The following is a 23,648-nucleotide window of genomic DNA, read 5'->3' as shown; positions in this document are numbered from 1 at the left end:
ATCTTACGATGATTTATGCGGCAAATGGTCATTTCCGGATAATCCTGCATATCGGAGATACGATATTTCCTTGTTTCCTCAGATATGCACTTGGAAATTTATTGATGAAACTGATATGTTCTATTTGAGGCAATTTCAAGATGACAAACAAGCTGTTTTAGCATTAATTAGTAAACAGCTGCTTGCTTTGTGGTTAAATATTCATAAACCTAAGTTCTGGTGTATCGTAACGAAATATTTTGTCACCTTAAATTATTTCTACAAAAAATTACTTTTATCCAAAAGTACAATTGAGCAAAATTCGAATTTCATGCTATATGTTCTTTTTTAGTTACAGCTAAAAGAAGTAAAACTAATTGTTGTATTTTACAACATACATTGCTGATTAGAATTACTTGAAACTTGTTATGAATTTTCCACAGTAATGTAATTTCACTGTAAATAGATAATATTTATAAATATTACCCGTTTTCTATTTTTCGGAATGCATAACACCATTTTGTTCTTCACAAACGTTTTACAAATTTTTAATCAATAATGTAATGCATTCCCTATACCAACAAATTTTATTTTTGCTCAAATCACGTGTTGTGTTCACTGATAACTTTGTATCGTTGTAAAAGTTATGCGATTTTAATAAATTCATACATATAACATTCCAATTAATCAATTTCAGAAAAGAAGCTGCCGGATACAATTATATTTACTGGCACTAACAAAGAGATTTTCCTTCAATTGATCTGGGAAGTTTTCAGATTTGCAAGGTATGTGTTTGATTTTCAGATTCTAATTCTAGCATAGCAAATTGGTTTACTTACACAATACTTACAAAGCAGCGCCTAGCTTTCAGCCAATAAATACACAATGTTACATATTGTACAGTATTGTACAGGAAAGTAACCATGCCAATTGTAATTCACAGAGATAACGCATATAGCGAGATATCGATTTCCTCGTTGATTGGAATTTTTTACTTCACGCATCGTTATTTTCTAACAACAATTTGGCACACTGCTGATGATACATACGAATTTTTCAAGGAAAGTGTTCTGCTGCATTCTGTTATGGTCAGTTTGCATATTCGTGTGGCCTGAATGAGCTGTACATTACAAACAATTCGGAAAACAAATCAAAGAATTGATAATAGCACGTGAAATTCTACCAAATATTCTGCTTCAAATCATTCTTTCAGCATCCACCGAAAAGCATCGAAATATTTACACCGACAGAAAGCAAGCAAGTGCTTGATTTATTCTGGACGATATACATGCGACAATTACCTTTGCTGAGACTTGTTTGTCTACCAAATTATAGATTGATACTGAGACTGGAAAATGAGTCTGCTCATTATCGTGGTAAAGAAAAGGACAAATTGTAACGTATTGCTGTTAAATTCAGCATCGGTATATTTTGGTCTGAGAAAAAATTAGCTGCAATGATATAATGTATTATTATAAAACATTCGTTGTTAGGTAAAAACGAGATGTTCACTACAAATTTGACTAACTTCTTGGCCTCGCTGGCACAAATATCATCACATTGATATATAAATGATACAAAAGTAAAAATACCATTGCCCATGGCAGACGCAGATTCTATCAGATAGCCTTCAGAGCTTCCTCACTTACTCGTCGACGACTGATAACCACAGTCGCGACTTTCGTCCAGCCCAGGATCGCTCTCAGCCTTGTTGATTGCATTTTTACTCCACCACTGGTTGTTCCTTCTCAACTCTTGAGTCAAATGTTCCATTTTTGGAAACCACCAAGAATTACCGCACACTGAAGTACGACGAGCATTTCTTATTGGACCAAGACAAGATTTCTGAAACGTAAAATTGTGACTTTCATGCTTCGTATGCGAGTAAAATATACCGTAAATAAATTATCTATTTATTTTCGACTTGTACTAACTTTTCCTATACGCGAATGGTTGGAGTTTGATGGATCGGTTCGACCGTTGGGAAAATTTGAAACGAAAGTTTGGGATGTTCTGTATCCATTATACACACTCTTCGTTCCTCTGCTGCACACAGAAGGCTTGTGGAGACGCTTTATTCTCTGTGTCAGTGCGCAATTAGCTCGTCGCAGTTCTCTGACTGTTGCCAGAAGTGCTCTGTACATAAAATAAGAGGTTTTTGTTCCATTTTCTAGTATCAATGGAGTATATCAGCTGAATCAAATGATGGGAGGAGAAAAAAATACCATTCAAGAAAGCTCTAGTACTGTTAATTGTACTGATAATAGTGAACACAAATCACATGACATATGTATTCTGTAATAGAAATAATCCTGGGTAAATTTGAATAATACAAGTTGAGGTATCAACGTGAGAAGGTTTTATAATTAGAACGTTCGAAGTATTTAAACTCTGGTCTTTTTGATCTCAATCGATTATTTTTGGTGCTACTTACTATTTTACAAATAGTTGTCGCCAGAGTGGATAAAAATAAGATTTGTTTGAGTACAGGACAACAGATGTTTGTCAATAATTACATTTGCAGTTGTAATTAACTACAAGATAGAATTTATTCAATGTTTCCCAGTCAATTTGTGGAGATTTGGTCAATGGGCATATTAAGCTGCAAAATATTACAATCGGATCAAAAATACCAGAATTTAATCATTTCGAATGTTCTAATTTGTCAACCTTGCCTCAAGTTGTTGATTTCTTAGCTTGTGTTACTCGCATTTGCTTGTAATCATTTTTTACATAATATGGACATTCACCGTCATCGGTGCAAATAAAATGACTGGCGATGTTTCAAAGAGATTTTTTTCTTTTTTCCCAATTTTGGATATAAAAAATAAAGCCTCTGCATCCTTAAGCAGATATGATTCTCAAGTAAATTACGATGTTTGCTTATTTCTCCTAAATCTTAATATAGAAATTTTATAAATTGAAATCTATAAAACGGAATCCATTACTTTTTTTCAAATGCAAGCTGCATCACTTGCTGTTGTTTAACATTGAGCTTAGATGCCAATGTCTCAACCAAATTCTTCTGCTCATCCATCCAGGCGCGAATACATGACACCACATGTTGCGACTCGGTGCACAACTCTGACCGACTCACTGCAACTTGACTCAATTCGGCTGACATGCTGACAAGTGATTTTGCCTTCACCTGATACTCTTGTCGTAATTCAAGCAATGATCTATGCATATCTTGGAGCTACAACAAATATTTTTGTGTTCGATAAATTGTTACGAATAAAAGGAAGAGATTCAACCCCAAAGAGTTAAATAAGAAGCAGCGAATCGTTCCGTAACGTATTGCTGTGCAATTTTCGAAGCGATTCAATATTTGTATAAATTTTTACTACGTTTGCATATATGAAGAATTACCTCCGATACACATTTGAAATTTTTTTGTTCAAGTACGCTTTTCTTAGTAGAAAGATCGCAATTTTCTTCCAAAGATTGTTGCAACTGTTTGGATAAGCAGCATTTAACTTCTTCCATTTTCAATAATTTTTCTTGGAGAGAGCGGATCTGCAACCGGGAATCAAAACTGAGATTCAATATAATTGGAGAATGGAAATTCGTTATTTACATTTTCTGTCAAATTAGTGGTTTCAAATTATGTGTGTCATTTATGTATATTGTCAAAAGAATAAATAGACTGTTGAAAGTTAAGAAAAGTAAAAGTAAATACCGAATGTAAAGTAATTGTTGAATTGAGATTCGTTATTCGGTATGTACCTCAAATTGGGTTGCTGATTCTTTACACATGTTTGTTCTCAAATCCGTATGAACTTTTGCTAGTTCTGTACTTAATCTTTCATGCATATCATCTTCAATATTCTGGTGATATATGTACATATGTAACGTAAAATTATTGTGCACAAAATAGTTATTGAATAATCAACTTACACAGCTTGTGTGATTGTCAATTTGCGTCCTCAAATGCGTATTTTCAGTATCGTTACAACACATCAGCTCGTTCAGTTTCGCTTCTAGTTTATTAACTGTAATTCGCAGAGCGTTGCTGTCGTCTTTGTGTTTTTGACACTGTATAAATTGAACATCGTCAAAAAAATTTTCCATATTAATTTTGCTAGTGTACTTTGAATATCGAAACTCACTTCTTTTTGGACAGATTCCAGCTGATTGGCGTAACATTTACTGTGGCATTGAGCCTGACAAAGTTGAGAACTTTTGGTCAAAAGCTCGTTGTGGGCATCCTCCAGTTCCTCGCTGAGTTTGTCAACGATATCTGACAGACGATTTTCCTCCTGCTCTGCTAATGATAATTTTGACAGCAAATTGTTTTCCTGAAAGTTGAACGTTCGCTCAGGCATTAGAATTGAACTATTCCACAGTATTAGATAAAACTTATGACGAGTAATCTCGATTACCATCGATGTAAGTGTGCGTTGTAAATCAACCTCTCTCTTCGTTGCCTCGACCAAAAGCTCTTGACTCTTGTTGAAATCTTGGGTTACTTTGCGATAATTATTCTCCATTAGAGATAACTGCGTCTGAACACCTTTCAACTGAAATATAAAATGTTCAGTGAGATTTGATTCAACATTTACAGCGGGCTAATTTTTTTATGCAATGATTCGCAAGTTACTCTTTTTTTCAAATCGTTGATGTCCTCACTTGCTTTGTTTTCGAATATACCTTGTTCCGCTTTCAGTATAGAGTTAGCATTCTAAAAAACGTGTATAGATTACAATTAAGACAATCAGAAATAAGCTAATCATACTTGTCGCTTCTTTACCATCATACCTTGAGAATTTGATGGTCGGCTTGTAGCTTCACCATGTCATCTGATTTTTCTTGCAGTATCAGTTTTAGTGAAGAAACTCTGTCGCGAAGTACGGCTAATAATTCCTTGGAAACATTCAATTCGCCAAGACACTCTTCGGTCTGCTCTTCACTCAGTTGTAATTGTTTCTCCAACTGTTCCATGTAACGAGAATTCTCTGTTTTAGTTTCCTCAAAATCCTTGACCTGATCAGATAGCGCTTTCATCTGGATAATGCAATTTTCATCAGTCCCGCAATCAGTTACAAGATTTGCGAATTAGATATTACCATAGTATTCAACTCTTATGAAGTCAAAAAGCAAAAGGCTTGCAATATTATTCTAACAAAGTTCAGGATCTCATAATGGAATATTTCCCCAATATTTCTTTTCCTTCAAAGTAAAAAAAGTTCAAATTTTGTTAAATTTTAGTTTGAAACAGGATTAATTTAAAATAAAAATCTAATTTTCACTAAAGTCAAAAAAATTAACTATGACTCAACATTGAGCAGATTTATTCTTCACTGTCTGAATGATCTCTCACTATAGAAGTATGTCAATAATTTGACATTAAGCATGACTGCATAAAAATATACACTTACTTCTTTGTTCTTCAGATTGACTTCATCGTGTAAGCGAGCAATTGTTTCTGCGCATCTTTTGAGCTTAAACTCAGTACTTTTTTTATCTAGTTGTAGAATCTCAAAATCCTTCCTCAGACGTTCGTTCAAGTTTTTCAATTCTTCGGTCCTCTAGAAATACGACCAAATACCAAGTTGATGTGATAATTATGAATACAAGTCCTGCATACTAGGGTGTCTAGTTTAGAAACAAAATTGTTTTTTTCTCTTTGCTTTCACTTGAAAAACTTGTGTTTAACAAAAACAAAATCCTCGTGGAAGGATATTTCTTAAATCCAATTAGAAAAGGTCACTCTCACGATTAAAAGTGTTTCCATCTAAATAACACGTGGAAGCTGTCATATGTTTTTAATTGTTAAATAATATCGGTTAACGTGAACCTGGAATAATTTTATATAAAATTAGATTGTCCACAAAAGTGTCCAGTGAGCGAGATTCGTAATTCAGCTGCAGATAAGCCTCGAAAGTTAATTTTATGTAAAAATTCATGTTTAAACATCATTGGTGGCTAAACTATGAACTTTAGAACAAAATTTTAATCATCTACAAAATAATTCTAGGATCAAGACTGCGTAACTAAATACAACTAAACTGTTAAAAATTAAAGAAAAAAGATTACATATTCCCCATGTAATTAATAGGAAAACGTTTAATTTCAAGAACAACCTCTCGAAATTGTATTAGAGACATATCCTTTGACATGAATTTTGTTTTTTGCTATACACAAGATTTTTGGCCTAAAGAGAAAAAAAATTTTGCTTCTCAATGAAGCCCTACTGTTGCACAGAAAATAATTGGATCAGTTCACGTAATCAGCGTTTACTCAAAGTAGCAAAGTTCGATGCGCATTTCATGGTTTCAACCAAGTACCTCTAATTCTTTCTTGAATTCCTTTAAAATCTTAAGTTCCTCCTCTTTGATTTTAGCTTCGTTGGCTAGTTTCGCTAAGTCACAGTTACATTGTTGAAGTTCATCCTTTACTACGACAGATTTGACTTGCTGATTGATAACATTAAACAACGATAAGCTCGGGGTATCGAATGAAATGCAAACAGAGATAGAAGGCGTGACAAGATTACCTCATTTTCCTTCAATTCTTGTTGCAAATGAATTTCTTTTTCCTTCAGTATTTGCAGCTCGTTCACTACAGCTTCAGTTTCTCTTGTATGATCGCCTAATTCCTGCTTCAAAGATTCATTTTCGCTCCGCAATTGCTCGACATCACCGTTAGATTTTCTCTCGGACTTCAATTCCTCTTCAAATATTTCCAAGTCTATTTTATACTTCTGTAGCTGCTTTCTCATGTCTTTATCTCTCTCAGTTGAAACCAATATTTTGTTTCGTAATTGCTTCTCAATGTTTTCGGACTTTTTCAATAAATCTTCCAAGTCTTTTATCTTCCTGCTGTGCATCTCTTCCATTTCTTTCATTCTGGCATCCTTTGAAGCCAGTTTGCTGGTCAAATCTTTCATCGCACAATTCTTCTCCTTCATGTTTGCTTTACAATTACTAATATCCGTTTGATAACCTTTTATCTCGTTTTCTCTCTTCGTTAAAAACGACCTGAAAAAGAAAAACTAACTATTATTTCGTTTCGAAGTCGATGGAGAGTTTTTTTTTGTTCCAAGTTTACATTACTTCAGTTCTTGCAACTCTTCGCTTGCTTCTTGCCATAATCTTTTCAGATTTTTATATTTCTCTTCTAAACAGTTCTTCGACTTCACAAGATTTTCCATCTGGAACGATACTTTATGTATGCGATGTTACTGTTTTAACTGTTAAGTTAACTGATCCGCTACAATTACCTTAGTTGAGATGGTTTCGTATTCTTTGCGGCGATTCTGTAGCTGTTCCTAGAATATTGTCAGAGTATTAGAACAAGTATATTATTCACCCAGGTTACAAATGAATACTTAACATTTAACATTATACATCAACTTTGGAATATTTTGCAATCATGTTTAAAGAGTTATTAAAACGCTTGGATTCGATATTTCATTGACACGGAAATAAAAAAGTACCAATCGACAATACTCGAAATAAACAGAGCTGATAGTAATGTGATAAATCTTTATTTTACACTTACAGGAGTATAATGGAATTCTGTAGAAATCTTTAATACACTACCTGTATTGTACTCAATACGGCAAAATATGCAGAGTGTAAATTAGTGACAATTAAAGAATTGTCCATTTGCTCTATCTTCTGTCTCAGCTGATGGACTGCTTCCCGTTGAAACTCTAAGATTGTGTCTTGCTTGGCAGCCTCGCAAATAAACGATATATTAAAGTAATAAGATAGTGCTATTCTGAGTATACGAGCTAAATTTTGTGTCGATAGTGTTATTTATTCAAAAATCTTACCTCTTCAAAGCATTGGCTGTACTGATATTGAGTTTCGTTTAAATATAGTGTCAGTAATTGAATTGCTTCGTCTTTATCGTTAAGCTGTAATTAACACAAGATACATAATATTTATAATATTATGAAAAATTTTCATAATAATCGCAACTGTGTAAATAAAAATTGGTGTTTTTCAGAAAAAGCAACAGATTTGCAAAATCTATCATCTTCAACAACAGTTCAACCGAGCAACGTGCGAATTTTTCACATGCGCAAGCACGAATCAAATAACTTGTACGATTCCTGACCGTTATACATCTGAAACGATAGAATTTCAGAACAGGTATTCTTAGCGGTAAGAACAGTTCACGTAAGTTTTTCACGAAATTATTACAGTAGAAATGGATATACAAAGGATTGCATTGCATAGCCTGCTATAACAACACATCATTGGATGGCATTTAACAGATACTCTAAAGAAACCAAACTCATGCTCTTAATATTGAATTTAATTAAATTCCACACTTACATTATAATGATGTAATAGATTTTGAAACATACCATTTTCACGAAATAAAATTGTAAATAAATTTCTAGTGGATGAAAACGAATTTAGGTTTGAAGTCTTTTAATATCGGCTCATCTAAGTTTAGCATTATCGAATTACAATTAAATCTGTATTTACAAGGGAATATATATCTATATATATATTTATATACACATATGTTGTACACACACAAGATATGCATTGTATGTATAACAAGTTATTTTTCTTTCTGTACAATTAGTAGTGTTAGATGAAAACGGGATGACTTAATGTAATTCATTGTTAATTATACAAATCTCTGGCATCAAACATCATGCACATTCCCATGGTTGTACATAGTCGATGAAGCAGAGTTCCTTAGTCCACTCACTTCGCTGGCCGCTCTGTTTCCCATTTGATCTAAGCGTCTCTTAGCTTCTACCACAGCTTCTTGGAGATTACCGATAGTTTGGACTTGTAGTTCATTCTAAAAATAAAGCTTCATACGTAACTATAACTCAAACAAGGATATGAATGACAATTGTAAATCGTAATATGGTGCAAACCTCTTTTTCCAACCGGGCTTTCTCTTTTTCAAGTTCAGTAATGGTCTGAGCTTGCAGCTGAACCTGAATCGAGTAAAGATTTGATTTAAATGCATTTTTCGGCACGTTTTTTGTTCAAAAGTCGATACAGGGTGCAGAGGATTCAATGGGGACCAGTATGTAGCAGAAACTCATTACTATAGGGTACAAATGTGCACTTTTCTCATGAGTACTGTAAATTTTACAGATGTTGAAAATTGTATAGTTGAATTTCACTGTTTGAACATTAAAAACCACGTTTTCTACGATTAATTCATAAGCAATACTTAGCTTACTAACATAAGTTCAATATTTAGTAAAACCATTTTGTTATTGTGAGGTTGAAGTTACATTGTTAGTGCGATTTGACTTCAGGACATGTCATTTCCACTTGAGTATGGACATTCAAAAATATCGTCTTTTGAAGTATATTTGATTAATACGTCGTTATTTCAAGTATAACTAATCCCAAAATGAAGAACAAGAAATTTCCTACACTCAAACAGAAATTGTAGTTTGTCCGGAGACTACGGTAGCTTATGAAGTCAACTTGGACTAGCGGTGTACCTTCACCCTGGTGGTAACCAACTGAAATATGAACTTATGTGAACATATGTACTACACGTGAAATAATGATTTAAAACATGGTGTTTGCTGGTCAAACAGTAAACATCAGTCACAGCTTTTCTAAAATGTCCAGAATTTTTAATGGTAGAAAGAAAATAATCGATTTTTGCACCTATAACTATTAGTTTCCACCATATATTGAAGCCCATAACTAGCACTGCCTGAATCTTCATGGTGTAAATAGTGAAAGACGTACCTCTGATTGTACTAGCTGCAAATTTTCTATCATTTTTTCTTTATGTAGATCCTTGGATACGTGAAAACAAACACAATGTTAAAAAAAAATTTTGTGCATTTTTATAGGGAATACAAATTTTTTATGTAAAATTTAACGACATTTACAAATACCTAATATTGCTAATCATACTTCAATGATCATTCCTTTTACTTAACACCAAGTATTATACTGTTTTGAAGTAAACACTTGTCATATATTCTGTCTGTGTGCTAAAATAGTTTACCGATATCTTTGCATACGCTTTTATTACCAATGAATGTTACGAAGTAAAATGTTTATCGAAACACGTTTTACAAATGTGTACAAAAGCGTTGCGCAAGTTTGCAGTTCTTAGCAAAAGTTGAAAAAAAAAGTTAAATTCTCTGCATGGAGTGTGGAAATTGCTTTGTTTCCAAGATTGACCAAAGTATTGCAATTGAAGCAGAATAAGCTCAGGGTGATTATAATCCGGAAATGTTCATTTCTGGTGACGAATGGGCGAAGAAATGAAAGAAGAATAAGTTGGTTTTCACTGCATTAACAGATTAGGAAAAGATTTCGATACTTTAAATGTTAAAGCAGTGACAATATAATGCCAAATTTAGCTACCGAATAGTTAGATATAATAAAGTTTATGATAATCCCACCTTTTCCTGCATCTTCTGATGTAAGTCCTTCAATTCTGCTTGAGTCATCTTAATCGAGTCTTTCTGTATACGTATAATTTCTTCCTTATTTTCAAGCTGAAAGTGGGAACATAATTAGTATTTTGAAAAAATGACAGACTGTAGTTTGATTTCATCAATACGACGTGAAATTATTAGACAATTTTTTTTATGGTAGTGAAATTTTATGAATAAGGAAATGGTAAGAAAATAATTGCAAGAATACAATAATGGTATTTACCAGCTTTTCTTTAGAGCATAGAGTATTCCTAAGCTTATCAACATCGGCGAAACATTGCTCTGTTGTGTGACCATATTTTCTTAGTATATCCATCGCTGCTGAGAAAGAACCGGACGACAATGACGAATGTGAAGATCCTTCGCACACCTGGAATTCATGAGTAATTAAAAATAACCATTGAGAACATCGTTTTTGGAAACTCTGAGAGATTTTTACAAATTTACTCAGAATGTGAATTGTTTATACATGTTTCTCAGTTTTTCCGAAGATTCTCCAATAAATTATGGTACTTTCTACAAAGTTTATAAAAATGTCTCATTGTTGATGCAGAAAATTGAATTGAGCAGATTCATGGAAAAAACCAGTGATATTTTTTGAAAATTTCTGAAGAAATTTAGTAATTCTAGTTTCGTTGAAGATATTTGTTCACAGACGTATCCATTTGCATTTCCGAAAAATTAATTTCAATCGATTCCTAAAAATTTTCTAAATCTTTTCAACAATTAATCCCAATTTGCTATAACACAGTACCGTCAGAAAATACGCAGAAGTACCAAAATTCGATTTCACACAGATTTGTGATATAAACTGAAGTTACGATAAGATTCGAGTTTTTTCTAAAAATTGTTCCGCTTTTGACCTCAAAACTCGACTTTGTAGAGATAGTTAGAATCGTAACAACTCAAGGTTTACTGAGTTTTCAATGAAACATAAAATTTCAAAAGAAAAATAATTCTTTCCAGAAACTTTCTCGAATTTTTTTCAGAACTGCTCGAAAACACCAAATATTTCTGAGAAAAATTATGAATCGGAGAAAATGTTTTTTACAAGGAGAGTAAAATATTAGTTTAATAGACAGTTACGACTCCAGTACATATCGCATGAATGTGTTAACAACGCACCAATTTTTTTAGCTCGTTTGAAAGTTCTTCCAAGCCACACCTAGCTGATTGCATAGTGTCCTGTAAAACTTTGAAAGACTGCGGTATGGTCTGAAATAATAATAAAGAAGTTGTTAATATCATTAATAAACAGAAAATATTGAAATTAAAATAATCACCTCGAATTTGAAGTCTTGGCCGCAAGTAGTATGCATTCCATCTGGTTTGTAGTGACTCTGTAGGGATGGAAATGTGAAAGATAGGTTCAGAAAGGAATAAGACAAAGTTAACGATTATCCATTATCGAATGAATTACACTCACACAACAACCTAAGCGATCTTTCGACTTTTTAAGCTCTATTTCACTGCAGTCAAGATCCCGTCGCAATACATCCTCCCTCTCTTTGTGTCTCCTTGCCTAAAATATACAGATGACAAAAAATCATACAACGAATGAACTAGTGAAGCTTTTGTTTCTTGTTACCGTTCTTACCTCGTTCTGAAGTTCTCTTATTTGGTCTTGCAAATCAGCAACGCGGTATTTCCACTCATTCAGCTTCACGTGTTTTTGTGCTTCGCATATTTCCTTTAATGATTATTCAATCACTAATTATAAACGTTTCTCAATATTGAGTATTATTTAAAACATAGTTTTATAATAGAGAATTATCAATTCCTTACCAATGACGTTTTTACTCTGAAGTCGTCATATTCCTTTTGGACTTTCCTAAGGTCATCCTTTATTTTGAAAATGTCCTCCTGCTTGGTCTAGAAATAGAAACGATATGAATAATCGTAAACTCATGAATTAAAATTCATTGGTATAGATTGAAAAAAAAGGAAATGGGACTCCAATATGTTTACTCAGCTGAAATATAGATGATTAGACATGTCGTTGGGTACATGAAATGACAAAAATTGAGATGAAAAAACGAAAATAAAGGAATAACAAGCATGAAAAAATCATTCACCTTGCAAAGAAAATCTTCGTGGTAATCACTTTGATTTGCTAAGGCGTTGGAGTTTCCATTTGAGATCTGAAAGGTAGTTCAAAACAATTTATTTCAGGCGACTAATTTCTCTTGAAAGACTGAAATAAGTGATAACTCACTTGTTCCATAACAGAAGAAAAGTTTTCTAGCATATCCTGCATTTTCGTATGTGTATTGTCAAGTTCGTGTTCAAGTCTGTTGAGTTTCTTACTCCTTTCAGAAAAAACGTTTTGCGCCATCTCATTGTCGAGTAGCTGCACGAACATATAAATATGATTGGAAAGTGGAAAAAGAAAAAAAATTACATAGAGAACACTAAAAGTACCTTTCAAATATAAGAATTCTAGCACTTATTGAATACTAAAAATGTTTACTATTCGACTTTAGTGCACACATTTAGTGGGGAAAAGTTATGCTTACAACTTCATCCGCTTTTTTTTGAAAATCTCTGAAGCATTCTTCCAGATAACTTATCTGCCCTCTGACTTCCAATAATGTTGCGACTGCATTGCACTCCTACAATTTGCAACAATTTGTTAATAATAAACAGTATTACATACTTTGTAAAATAAATAAAAGTAAAAGTTACCGGATGAACAAATTATAATATGTGCAAGGTGAATTGTTTCTATAATAAATTAGCTAATGGAATTCGAATACTTTACCCCAGTTTGACAAATCTGTACATTCACGATAATTTGTTGAATTTCGTCGTTCACTATACTCAATAAATCATCGCATTTGTGGACTTTCACAGCTCCAATTGAATTGCATTCCTTTGATGAAATGAAACAATATTAAAAAGTTAATTTAATTGTAACAAAATGTTATAAATTTATTTTTTATCTGAATACATCTGAAAAAAGCCAAATACTTGCATCAAGTTTGTCGCTGGCATTGTCGATGCACCGAGACAAGTCACTTGTCATCTGATTTATTTCATTCTTCAAATCCTTTAACTTGATCGCACCATTTGCTATTCGCTCGCCGTGCCTCAGTTTTTCTTGTTCCTATAAAGATTGATGCGATGTTTCATTTCCTGTTTTCCTCCTTTCAAAATTGACAGCTTCGAATTAAATTGTTATGTATTCTTACTTGGAGCTTGAATTGGTTTATAGTATCCGTAAAATTTTCCCTCGTCTTTGTCAAATGCTCCTGTATTTGCTTCACTAATTTGGTTAGCTCTATAAACTATGCAAAAGAATAGGGGGTTCTTATATTTTGCGAGATTGTGCTATTATATGTATTTTACAATACTCTTGTAACTCAGCGAACCTTTTCGTGTCGACAATTCAACGAACTTATAACATTTGTCATTTCTTCGCGTAAGTCTTCAGTAGCTGCCTGGGCTTCCACTGTACAAATTCTGAACTCTTCCATCATACGAAAGTGTTGGATTGCTTCATTATTCACCTGATTATGTTAGAATAGTTACAAGATAACCGTCTCGGCAATTTTTCCTAAGTGTATTTTACATTTTAAGAACTGGAAAATGTGGTTAACTCTTACCACCAAAGATCCTTTTACAGGCATGCAATCGTCCTTGCGCTTCTTTACCTGAAGTGAAAACTTATTTTAGAAAACATACCCAGTGATCAAGGTTGACAAATACACTTACCGCTGTTTTTATCAAGTTTATCGCCTTTTCCTTATCCTTATAGATTTTAGAGATACTTTCGATGCTGCTGGTTGTCCGTTTTTTCAAATTCTGCATTTGTGTTCTGTTACTGTCATCTATGCATGACTGTAAAACAAATCACATGTATTATTTCCAAGAAATCGTGAACAGCTTAATCAATTTTGTAGAAAACTTTATAAGTTTGGACTGAAATGAAGCCAAGCCAATCGATCAAATTTCATCCAAATTGGTTCATCCATTTTGAGTAATTGACAGACGAAAAAAGTTAATTTTTACAAATTGCTTAGGAATAGCTGAAATAGTTTGCTTAAAATCTGAAAAGTTCTAAGCTACACGGAAACTCATTAATTGAGTTCCAAATCATTGAAATCCATTGACCTGTTTTAGAGATATCAGACAAAAATTGATCAGAAACACAACCAGGAGTCCATCTGAAAATCGTTTGATGCGATTCTCTGGGCCTCGAATCGTAGGAATCTAGAAGAAACTAAACTTTTCCTTTTCGGAGTGATTACATAAATACACATACATAAAACTATTTACTTCTCTGAAAACAGAAAAGCGAGAAGCTGAAAGTATTTTAAATTGGACATAACAGTAAAAACTAACGTATTTGGCAGTGATCTCAACGATATGCGATAAGCGTTTCAGCACAGCGTCGAAGCTATTTAACAATGTTCTAGCGCTGCCGCAACATGTATCCTGGATGAAATGGGTACAAAATTGATTTAGTACAAAGCTTAACGGATGCTTGAAAAGTTTTATCAGAAAACTTGATTTACTTTCGATAATTTGTTGCACCGTAAATCAGCAAGTAGTGTTTTCATGTTCTGCAATGTCACTTCGTTGCTCGTGCTCTAAAATAATCATCACACGAGATGAAATATAAGAGAAATACTAACAACCAGAAACTTGTTTCACATGTTCTGAAACCTGGTAATTTGTAAGGGGTGGGAATACATACTGCAGATGAAGCAGACTGAAGTAAATCAAGAAGAGATGTAATTTTTGCCTCAACTGCATCCCTATCGCTTTTCAATGTCTCCATAAACTTGGTCTGCAATAAGTATTCAAGAAAATTGATACTCGTTGATTGATTCAGCTTTAGGAAATTGAATAAAAGAAAAGTGTACATAACATTTTAAGAGCGTGTTTCTTAAGGACCTTTCTCGAACAGTACGAGAGATCTAGTTTTTTCCTGATTTTAGAAATACTTGACTGTTAAATTACCATTATTAGCAATAAATTACAATTTATTGCTAAACACTTACATGAACAATTATTTCTGTCCTGTAATTCACGAGCAATTTTTCTATGTCGAGTAATTTTTCCTGAACTTTTGCCACACCATTATCTCGGTATAAATCCTGAACCGAGTGAAAACGGGGAATGCAAGTTATTCGTGAATGAAATTTTGAATTCCTTCAACCGCAAACCTTCAGCATTACCTGCAGGTTAATAGTGATAAGTTTTCAAAAAATTGAACAAACCTCACTTTCCTTGGTGCTGACTTCTTCCAGGATCTTTTGCAGTTCCATTCTTAATCCCAGTAGCGCTTCTTTCTCCTTTTCCATCAACACTTTAGTATTTGATAAATAGACTAAAATCTCATCCTAAAATATTAATTAAAATGATATTAATAATCAAACTAGGATCAGAGTCGTTGCAATTTACCAAAGTATCAAGCGTATTCACAATACCTGATGTTGACTTGGACTATTTCTGTCTATTGCATCTTCTTCCTGAAACAAAGAAAGGGTCATTAAAAATATGGTTCTCGTCAATCATTAGTCTTGTCGATTGGTTCTGGAGAAACTTTTGGACCAATTCCAATTTCTAAACTGAAATTTTCAAGGCATCCAGAAACTTACTGCGAAATCTCTGTCAAATCACTGAAACTGTTCAAATTATATGGCTGTTACTTTTCAGAAATTTGTTTAAAATAAGTTAAAACAGTTTTCAGACTCGCTTTTTATTATCGTGATGGATGAAATAATGAGCTTTTGAGTAACTGCTTAGTGTTTTTTGAATTCTTGGTTTCCCATAGATGTAAACTCACCTCCACTGATGTGTCAGTTTTTATTCGCACCCTCCGAGTGGACGAACAAGTGTCCTGAAAATACAAAAAATATATTGCTCAATTGAAGAATTACTAGGTAATGTTTCATGCACTTTTAACATAAAATAAATTGCACGAACAAACAAAAACAATCACAACTTCTGAACCAGTTTTGTAACTACTTGTGATTAGTGATTTAGTAATTTGTAGACAATCAAGAATACATTGTCCGTTTGAACAAAATTTTATTTACTAATAGAATATTAAATGGTTCTTACAATATTTAGTTATTCAATTAAATATATATGTATATTTATATATTTGATTTTCAACTTGAAGGTGTTTTCCCAGAGACGTAGTGCACCTGAATGCCTGTTAATTGATTGTTATTTCTTGAGTTAAAATCTTTGCAAGGTGGGGAGAGTTTTCTGCTGGATTTGATTATCTGATGATCGATATCTTGGAAATATTTATTTCTATTAACAACAACGTCGCTCTGTGTTTGCTGATCAGAAACAATGAATTTTTCAGAAGTTTCTCTACCGTCAAGCCTGTGCTCAGGGTTCGAATGACGGCGCAAAGACAGCGCTTTATTCTTGCAACAGGGGGGAAATCGCAGGGGTGTGGAAGGGATGAACTTATGATAACATTCCCAGTAAGGTGGGTCAGTTACGTCAATACCATTTCCGTCACAGGAACTTTGCATGCAGGAGGTACGAGACGGTATTGAACGCTAGAAATCCAAGCCTGGGTGTTATTTACATGAGTAAGGTATAAATTTTGTGCTAAAAAATGGACATTTTAGGGTGTTCTGTTTGAAGGGAACATTTTTTTTCGCTCTTGCAACTCAAACTATGCAAAATTTATAATTCTCAGCTCAAATGATAATTTTATGTAAAAATTCGAACGACAACTCTACGGGTGATTCAATTTTCTATAAATATATCCACCCAACAAAGTCTGCAGCTTCAACTGATTACAGATTACAAGTCTTAATAATCAATTTTATGTACAAATTCATATTCAAACGTTTTTGATGGTTAAATTATCGACTTTACGGTAAACATTCAAATTAAATTTTTACCCAAGATCTAATTCACTACAAAATACTTCCGGGATCAAGTTAATATAATTGTATGCAGCTGAATAGTAACAATTAAAAACAATGATAACTTCCCATGAGACAACTTCGAATTTCAAGAGCAATCTATTAAAATTGAAATTGGGAGATATTCTTACAGAAGGATTTCCTTTTTTTTGCTATAAACATAAGTTTTTCAGGTAAAAGCAAAATAAAAAAAAAAAATGTTGCTCTTAAACGAAGCACCCCAATAATTAGGTCGAAGTAATTACTTTAAGTTTGGCTTGCTTGAGCTCTCTTCTCATTTCTTTGATGATGTCATCCTTGAAATGCGTTTGCATGTCAGATTGGCGGCATTGTTCTTCGAGCATGGCAAGTTCCTCGCGTAGCGATAAAACGAGGTCATGTTTTTCGGCTACTTCCACTGTCAGGGCATCACGAGTTTCAAGAGATTCCTAAAGGTGAGAATCGCTTTTAGATATTTAGATTATAATCTGATAATGTGAATGTGTGAGAATATGGTGAACAAACTTTTTTCAAACAAGCCATTCGATTTTCAAGCTGCTCAAGTTCCATGCACTTTTCGTCCAGTTTAGACTGCAGAGTTTCCATTCCAATGCTCTTTTCGTGCAATAATTTCTCTAATTTAGTTTCACTCTCCTTTAAATCCGACCGCAACTTTTCTATTTCTAGCTCACTTGTCTTTAAGGCATTTTCCACAATGTCAGCCATTCTGACAATCTGAACAGTAAGAGATATCTTCAATATATATATTCAAATACAGTAATGGTAAGAATAAATAAACTGAATAAAATCCAACGCGCAATAAGCGCAGAAAACAAATGCTTGCGCTGTACAACTTAAAAACTTTTTGACTATTTCATATCCCTTCATAGAGGGATTGGATCATTTTAACACACATTTTTGTCCATTTCACATACACAGTTTTATATACTTATGTATGATCCGATAAATAAACGAATTCTTGAAATCCTGGCAATAAATGCAGACACGTTTTTGAGACAAACGATATAGATTGTAAAATAAAAGTTATTTTGGCATTTGAAAGGTGCGTAGGCCATTCTTAAATTCCTGCTCATTGAGAAAGTTTGTGTGCGTGTAATTGTGAATACAATTATTACATTACTATATCAGACTAATACATACGTTACAAATACATTCCCTGCATGCAACTTAACATGTTTTATAGTTCAAATGGAATATAATTGTTTTCTTTTTGTACCGAGAGAGCAATCATATTTTCTGAGAGACTTACGTCAGAATCAAGATCAATATCTGGTGAACTTGATTGTAGTACAATTTGATTAGCCAATATCGAGCGGTTTTTCAGATTATCTCTCAGAGTTTGAAGTTTGGAGATATATTTTCTAATTGTCTCTTCTTTTAAAACTACTTGTTTGTTCTGTTCAGCCAATTTTTCTTCCAGGTTTGTTTGATACCTGTGAAATTTGATTTGATTTAATCACTTATCAGCGTAAATAGTATCGACAAATTTCTTTTCCAAATTCTGCAGACAATTACGTGATCTTGGGCGTTCACACACATTGAAAAATAATATTTTATGAGGGTATTTCAATGTAGAAATAAGCAGGATTGTAGATTTGAGTAGCTTCGTTTACCACATCAAAAATTAAAGTGGCGGGCATAGAGTACAAATGACATTGTTAATTTCGAATAATTCATCTTTTTTCAGTACAGTTGGCAAAATTTTTGTGAAGAAAAATAAGTGTCCTGTACCAAGAAACACAAAAACAAGATGATATTTACAAATATTATTTGTTTATATCGAAATTGTGTGATTGTGGAAGACTTGTGTCAAATTTGAAGATTTTATAATGTATAATGTCATCAATACCTTACGTCAACCACTTTTACTTCGTCTGGCTGTAACCGAAAAAGCTGAAGTTGCCCGAATCTATAATTGTTCTAAAATTTATTTTGGCATAGTAAGTATCTTGGGATAGAAAAGTCAAGTTAATAAAATAAGTGTAATTCTAAATAGCGGTAAATCAGTAATACTTCATTTTCAATGACTTACAGTAAGGCCTGTTTTTCATTTTCCTTCAGTTGATCAACCTGCTCTTTTAGACTAGTGATGTACTCTGCTGTATCTTCCTTTTCCTAATTTGAGGGCAATTATCAATTACTATGTAGTTTTCTCAGCAGTGTATTTTTTACTTAGATCGCTTTACACGAGTCGCTGATAATTTTGTAGTAGCCAGATTGTTTGTTACACTGATTACAGCAAAATTTAATTTAGTGCATAAACATGCCTAAACATACAGTCTTTGACATTATTATTGAAAAATGAGGTTCCGAGTTCTTTAATTATAACTGAGACACAAAAATTCAAATATAGCGTCACGAAATAACGAGCTAACGTTTCATTTTATAAAATTTGTACCCGTTAAGAACTATACACGTGCGATTTTATTCAAAAATTTCGTATACATGTCAAAAATCTCTTCATTGAAAAAAAAATAAAGAAGTTGCGAAAACTCTTCGGTTTATACATTCAATATATTGTCGTGAAAAGATTTTCTTCCAATTGAATTACAATTGACTTGAGCAAACTCGGTCTAGTTCTTCAATTAATAAATTATTCCAACATATTTGTATTACATATAAATTATAATGTAGTTGAGATGAAAATAAAAATAATCGGTGTAAATTATAATAGCAAAATAAAAAATTATCATAGCAAAAGCATTACAAAATGATAAAGTTCGTCGAAAACAAAGTTTTGCATAAAGATTGCTAATACTGACCACAACATTTGTAGTGTTAGTAGCAAAGCACAAAAGAGAATTTGAGTAACTAATTTTGGTTACACAGCGCATGAAAAATGGAACGAGATAAAAATTTTGATGAGATAATAATGATTTTGTTATACTCAGATGAGAGAACTGAGATGAAATTTAACCTAAAGTTAAGAAAAAAAAAATAAGTAAATAAAAACCATGCTTAAATTGACAACGAAAGGTTTTTCAAGTCAAATTCATAGTTTGATAAATGTTATTTCAAGTCTCTTTCAAACCTGAAACATTGTCACAAAATTGCTGACATGAATATTTGGAAAAAATGAGAGAGATATTGATAATCTACTGAAAAGTAATAGGCAAGTTATCCGTATCGCATGGAAAACAGACTGTTGGATGAGCGGTTGGGCAGTTGCAAAAACTTCTATTTTCCGGAGACCCTGGCCCTCTGGCAAGACCCCGTCCCAATTCTAGAATAAGCCTAACTTTCTTGTCCGCAATTGTGCGGGAATTTACCTGCCCGCAGGTGCAGCTGAAAAAAGAAAAAACCAAGTTGAAACAAAAATAGAGTGCCTGAATAGAAAAGAATTTTCGAAAAAGAAAAAAAATAATCCTGTTGTTATAAAAGTTAGTTTAAAAGTGAAAATTTTTACCGTCACACGAATATGAGTGTTATTGTTCACAGTTATTTCATGATGTAAGAGAGAAGAAAAGATATTTATAGATGAAACCAGAGCAGTGTTGGCCACGTACAGAAAGAACCTGATTATGGTTATTCAAATGACATTTTTCTATACTAATTTAGACATTAATAACGGAAATGTTCCACTTTTCAGGTTGCCAAAATAAAACTTTATTTTATCAGGGCAAAGCAGAACCTACTATAAATATTATCAAATTTCTTTTCATCATATTCTCCATTTTGCTCCAAGTGCTGATAAAGAGATAATTTGAGAAAGGCCAACGATTTGGAAGAAACTTACTCCAGAGGAGCTGGGATATCGTTTGGCTGGATTTCAAAGAATGTTATCCCATCCAGACTCCAGCAATTTTCTCTTCGGGCCCTTCTTATCAGCTCGAGCAGCCCTCTGATATCGCTTTGGAGAAATTCTACTCTTTGCTGCAGCGTTTCTTCATCTTTCATAAGTTGAGTGACGCGGTTTGCAAGAGCGGTCATAGACTGGATGATGATAAGTATTTAAAATAGTGATGGTGAGAAAGAAACGACTTTAAATAAAAGAAAAGATGTGAAATGGAATCGAACGATTATATAACCAACAGAAAATATCTTATAAAATTGTCAACAGGAACATAAATTACCCATATACAGATATAAAAATAACAGTTGTCAATGTGAAATTAAGAGGGAAATTGTGCTGATCAAAATTTGTAATTAAACATAGAGATTCTATGAATTGGGTACGTGTGTAAATGTTGGAATTTCCAATATGCAGACACTAATGTGAATTTCTCCAACTTTAACAAGTATGAAGTTTGTAATATTTACATAACACTAAGAAGTTTTTAAATATCACAACCACGCAATTTAAAAATTTACAGCAATGTGATGAATTGCAAAATATGGATCAAAATAAGGCAGAGAAAACTAATTCCACAGTCATAACACGTACAAAGCAATTTCAAAGTTGAGCAAATGTTGTTTTCGTCTATCTTAGATGACGCTGATACTACGATACTTCGGTAATAAGTTATCATCAATAACTCACCCCATCATCATCCGTACTCCGCTTATTGATATTAGCAACTGCAGCAGTTGACTGTCGAAGCTTTTCTTCTAATAGTATAACTCTGTTTGCAGCTTCACGCTCAAGTTCTTCGACAGTTCGTACCAGCATTGCATTTTGTTCACCTAAATCTTTGACCCATTCTTCCATTATTTTCAACTTTGCCTAAAACATATAATTTTTTTTTCTATCACAGAAAACATTGAAATCAAATTGCATTTACAATAATTACAATAGAAGATGATAATTCAATATATAGTCTAGAATGATTTCTGATTCGAATTACATTTACAGAAATTGCAGCAGCAGACGACTCAAATGGTAGGACTTGTTATCTAAAATAATTTTTAACTTAAAGGTAAAACTTGCGCAAGCATATAATCATATTGGTAATGTGTAGTTATAAGTTACAATTGTCTTAATTACAACAGCAAGCAACCGATATGATTAAATTCATTGCCTCGAATAACTTTTGATCTTGTTACTTGAAGTAACTCAATTATCGAACAATATGCAAGCAATCATATTATGATGTTATTACATACATTAACATTGATTACAATAGTAGATGACTCAAATGATTCAATTTGTCGCCCAGGATAACTTCAAATTAGAACTGAACTGATCGCTCAACATTGACACAAACAATCATATTTATCTGTTGCTTTGAATTACATTTACACCAATCACAACACAGACAATTTGTCTGATTCAGTTATCGCACGAGTAGATTATATGGATAGTGCAAAAGTTTTAAATAACGGGGCACACGAAGAGCATGATTATATCAACATATGAACTAAGAAAAATAAAAAATACGCAGACCAGATGGAAAAATGTAATGTTGATAAATCGACGTAGAAATAAATAAGGCATGAAATACTATTTATTACTTACGTGATCCGAGCCTTCGTCAGTACCTTCACTAATTTTCCTAATACGGTCTTCGTAGAGCTTTCGAAAATCCTCAAGAATCCGTAAAGTACTAGTTTCACCACACACGTCGCCTGTTTCCTCGGTGACAGCCTGACAGCCCTTAGATTTCGGCTCGCCGGAATAATCCATCGCGACGTCAAACAATTATTTTTGTACTATACACTCACCTCTGTGTCAAGTCATTCAATTTAAGGTTAATCAAACTCACAAGCCGACACTGATTACACTAAAATGCACTGAAAATATCAATACATTAAAATCAACACACTAACACGCCATATTTGTTGACAGAGGCCATATGCGGCATCGACTAACGAGAAACAAAGTATACTGACGACGGAGACGATATCCACCTATGGCTAGATTTCCACGGGCAGCAAGATGCTACGGCAGCAAGCAGCGCCACACTACTGTCTAACTGTCCGTGAAAATATGTTCGCAACGGCTGCCGAACCAGCGCCCTCGTGGGTTAATCCCGTGACTCATCAGTGGATCTCATTTCTGTTAATGTTGTCGATCGAGCTCACAAACGGCAAGCGAATATCAATAGAAATGAGATCCACTGATGAACCCCACCGCGATCAATTCACAAAATTTGGACCAAAGCGTTACCACAACAATGGGACAAAGGTACAGAACATAACTTTTTTTTTCGATACTTTCTTGACTTCACAAACGTCAACACAAATACTGTATTATCAACTACTTCAGTGATAGTGTAAAATATTCTATAATATCCTTAGTGGGAATCATTGATATGTGTTCGCTACAGTTTGGTCCAAGCCGACGAATAATTCGTGCCTGAAACAATAGTCTTCATACCTTGCATGTGCACTTTCCAAACAGGCCTGCTGTAGATTTTTGGCAGATGACACGTATGCTTTGCTGGAAAAAAAAATTACATGTCCGAAAACCGAGCGAATTTACATTATACATG

The 23,648-nt window shown here is 33.4% G+C and overlaps 2 protein-coding genes across 8 annotated transcripts; both read right to left on the bottom strand.

Moving 5' to 3' along the window:
- Positions 1-581: 581 nt before the first annotated feature.
- On the bottom strand, positions 582-8,104 carry LOC107216546 (putative leucine-rich repeat-containing protein DDB_G0290503). 2 transcript variants are annotated; one of them, XM_046731048.1, is made up of 15 exons: positions 7,760-8,104; positions 7,524-7,661; positions 7,202-7,249; positions 7,035-7,132; positions 6,476-6,959; positions 5,358-5,507; positions 4,738-4,983; positions 4,580-4,660; positions 4,362-4,499; positions 4,089-4,277; positions 3,877-4,014; positions 3,349-3,495; positions 2,928-3,175; positions 1,914-2,115; positions 582-1,824 (listed from the first exon to the last, which is right to left on the bottom strand). In XM_046731048.1, exons 2-15 carry the CDS (start codon positions 7,587-7,589, stop codon positions 1,621-1,623), a joined length of 2,439 nt encoding a protein of 812 aa, XP_046587004.1. In that variant the 5' UTR covers positions 7,590-7,661; positions 7,760-8,104; the 3' UTR covers positions 582-1,620. The 2 variants fall into 2 exon arrangements, with proteins under 2 accessions (XP_046587004.1, XP_046587005.1); XM_046731049.1 differs by having other exon boundaries at positions 4,738-4,911.
- A 254-nt stretch (positions 8,105-8,358) lies between these two features.
- Positions 8,359-23,085, bottom strand: LOC107216534 (coiled-coil domain-containing protein 18). Of its 6 annotated transcripts, XM_046731043.1 has the most exons (31): positions 23,047-23,085; positions 22,673-22,947; positions 21,758-21,940; positions 21,014-21,210; positions 20,547-20,562; positions 19,310-19,392; positions 18,527-18,710; positions 17,782-17,991; positions 17,523-17,705; positions 16,170-16,223; positions 15,811-15,852; positions 15,601-15,723; positions 14,090-14,215; positions 13,981-14,028; positions 13,747-13,884; positions 13,567-13,662; positions 13,350-13,481; positions 13,137-13,247; positions 12,892-12,987; positions 12,591-12,725; positions 12,451-12,516; positions 12,161-12,247; positions 11,973-12,065; positions 11,802-11,897; positions 11,659-11,715; positions 11,501-11,590; positions 10,599-10,745; positions 10,340-10,435; positions 9,672-9,722; positions 8,831-8,893; positions 8,361-8,751 (listed from the first exon to the last, which is right to left on the bottom strand). In XM_046731043.1, the coding sequence occupies exons 2-31, from the start codon at positions 22,838-22,840 to the stop codon at positions 8,590-8,592; spliced, it is 3,333 nt and encodes a 1,110-aa protein (XP_046586999.1). In that variant the 5' UTR covers positions 22,841-22,947; positions 23,047-23,085; the 3' UTR covers positions 8,361-8,589. The 6 variants fall into 6 exon arrangements, with proteins under 6 accessions (XP_046587000.1, XP_046586999.1, XP_015509241.1 ...); XM_015653755.2 differs by lacking the exon at positions 23,047-23,085 and having other exon boundaries at positions 22,673-23,038; XM_046731044.1 differs by lacking the exons at positions 8,831-8,893; positions 9,672-9,722; positions 23,047-23,085 and having other exon boundaries at positions 8,359-8,751; positions 22,673-23,038.
- Between the last annotated feature and the right edge of the window lie 563 nt (positions 23,086-23,648).

Source organism: Neodiprion lecontei, chromosome 2, assembly GCF_021901455.1.
Source record: "Neodiprion lecontei isolate iyNeoLeco1 chromosome 2, iyNeoLeco1.1, whole genome shotgun sequence".
NCBI lineage: Eukaryota > Metazoa > Arthropoda > Insecta > Hymenoptera > Diprionidae > Neodiprion > Neodiprion lecontei.
This window is presented reverse-complemented; position numbering and strand designations above follow the sequence as displayed.

Coding starts and splice junctions, on each gene's coding strand:
- LOC107216534 (XM_046731043.1), bottom strand. CDS start 22,840: ATGGATTATTCCGGCGAGCCGAAATCTAAGGGCTGTCAGGCTGTCACC. Junction 12,988..13,136: donor TACAGATTTGTCAAACTGGG/GTAAAGTATTCG, acceptor TGCAAATTGTAG/GAGTGCAATGCAGTCGCAAC. Junction 8,894..9,671: donor TGCAGCTAGTACAATCAGAG/GTACGTCTTTCA, acceptor TACTCGATTCAG/GTTCAGCTGCAAGCTCAGAC.
- LOC107216546 (XM_046731048.1), bottom strand. CDS start 7,589: ATGGACAATTCTTTAATTGTCACTAATTTACACTCTGCATATTTTGCC. Junction 7,133..7,201: donor ACGAAACCATCTCAACTAAG/GTAATTGTAGCG, acceptor GTATCGTTCCAG/ATGGAAAATCTTGTGAAGTC. Junction 4,984..5,357: donor TCAATCTGAAGAACAAAGAA/GTAAGTGTATAT, acceptor TGCATTATCCAG/ATGAAAGCGCTATCTGATCA.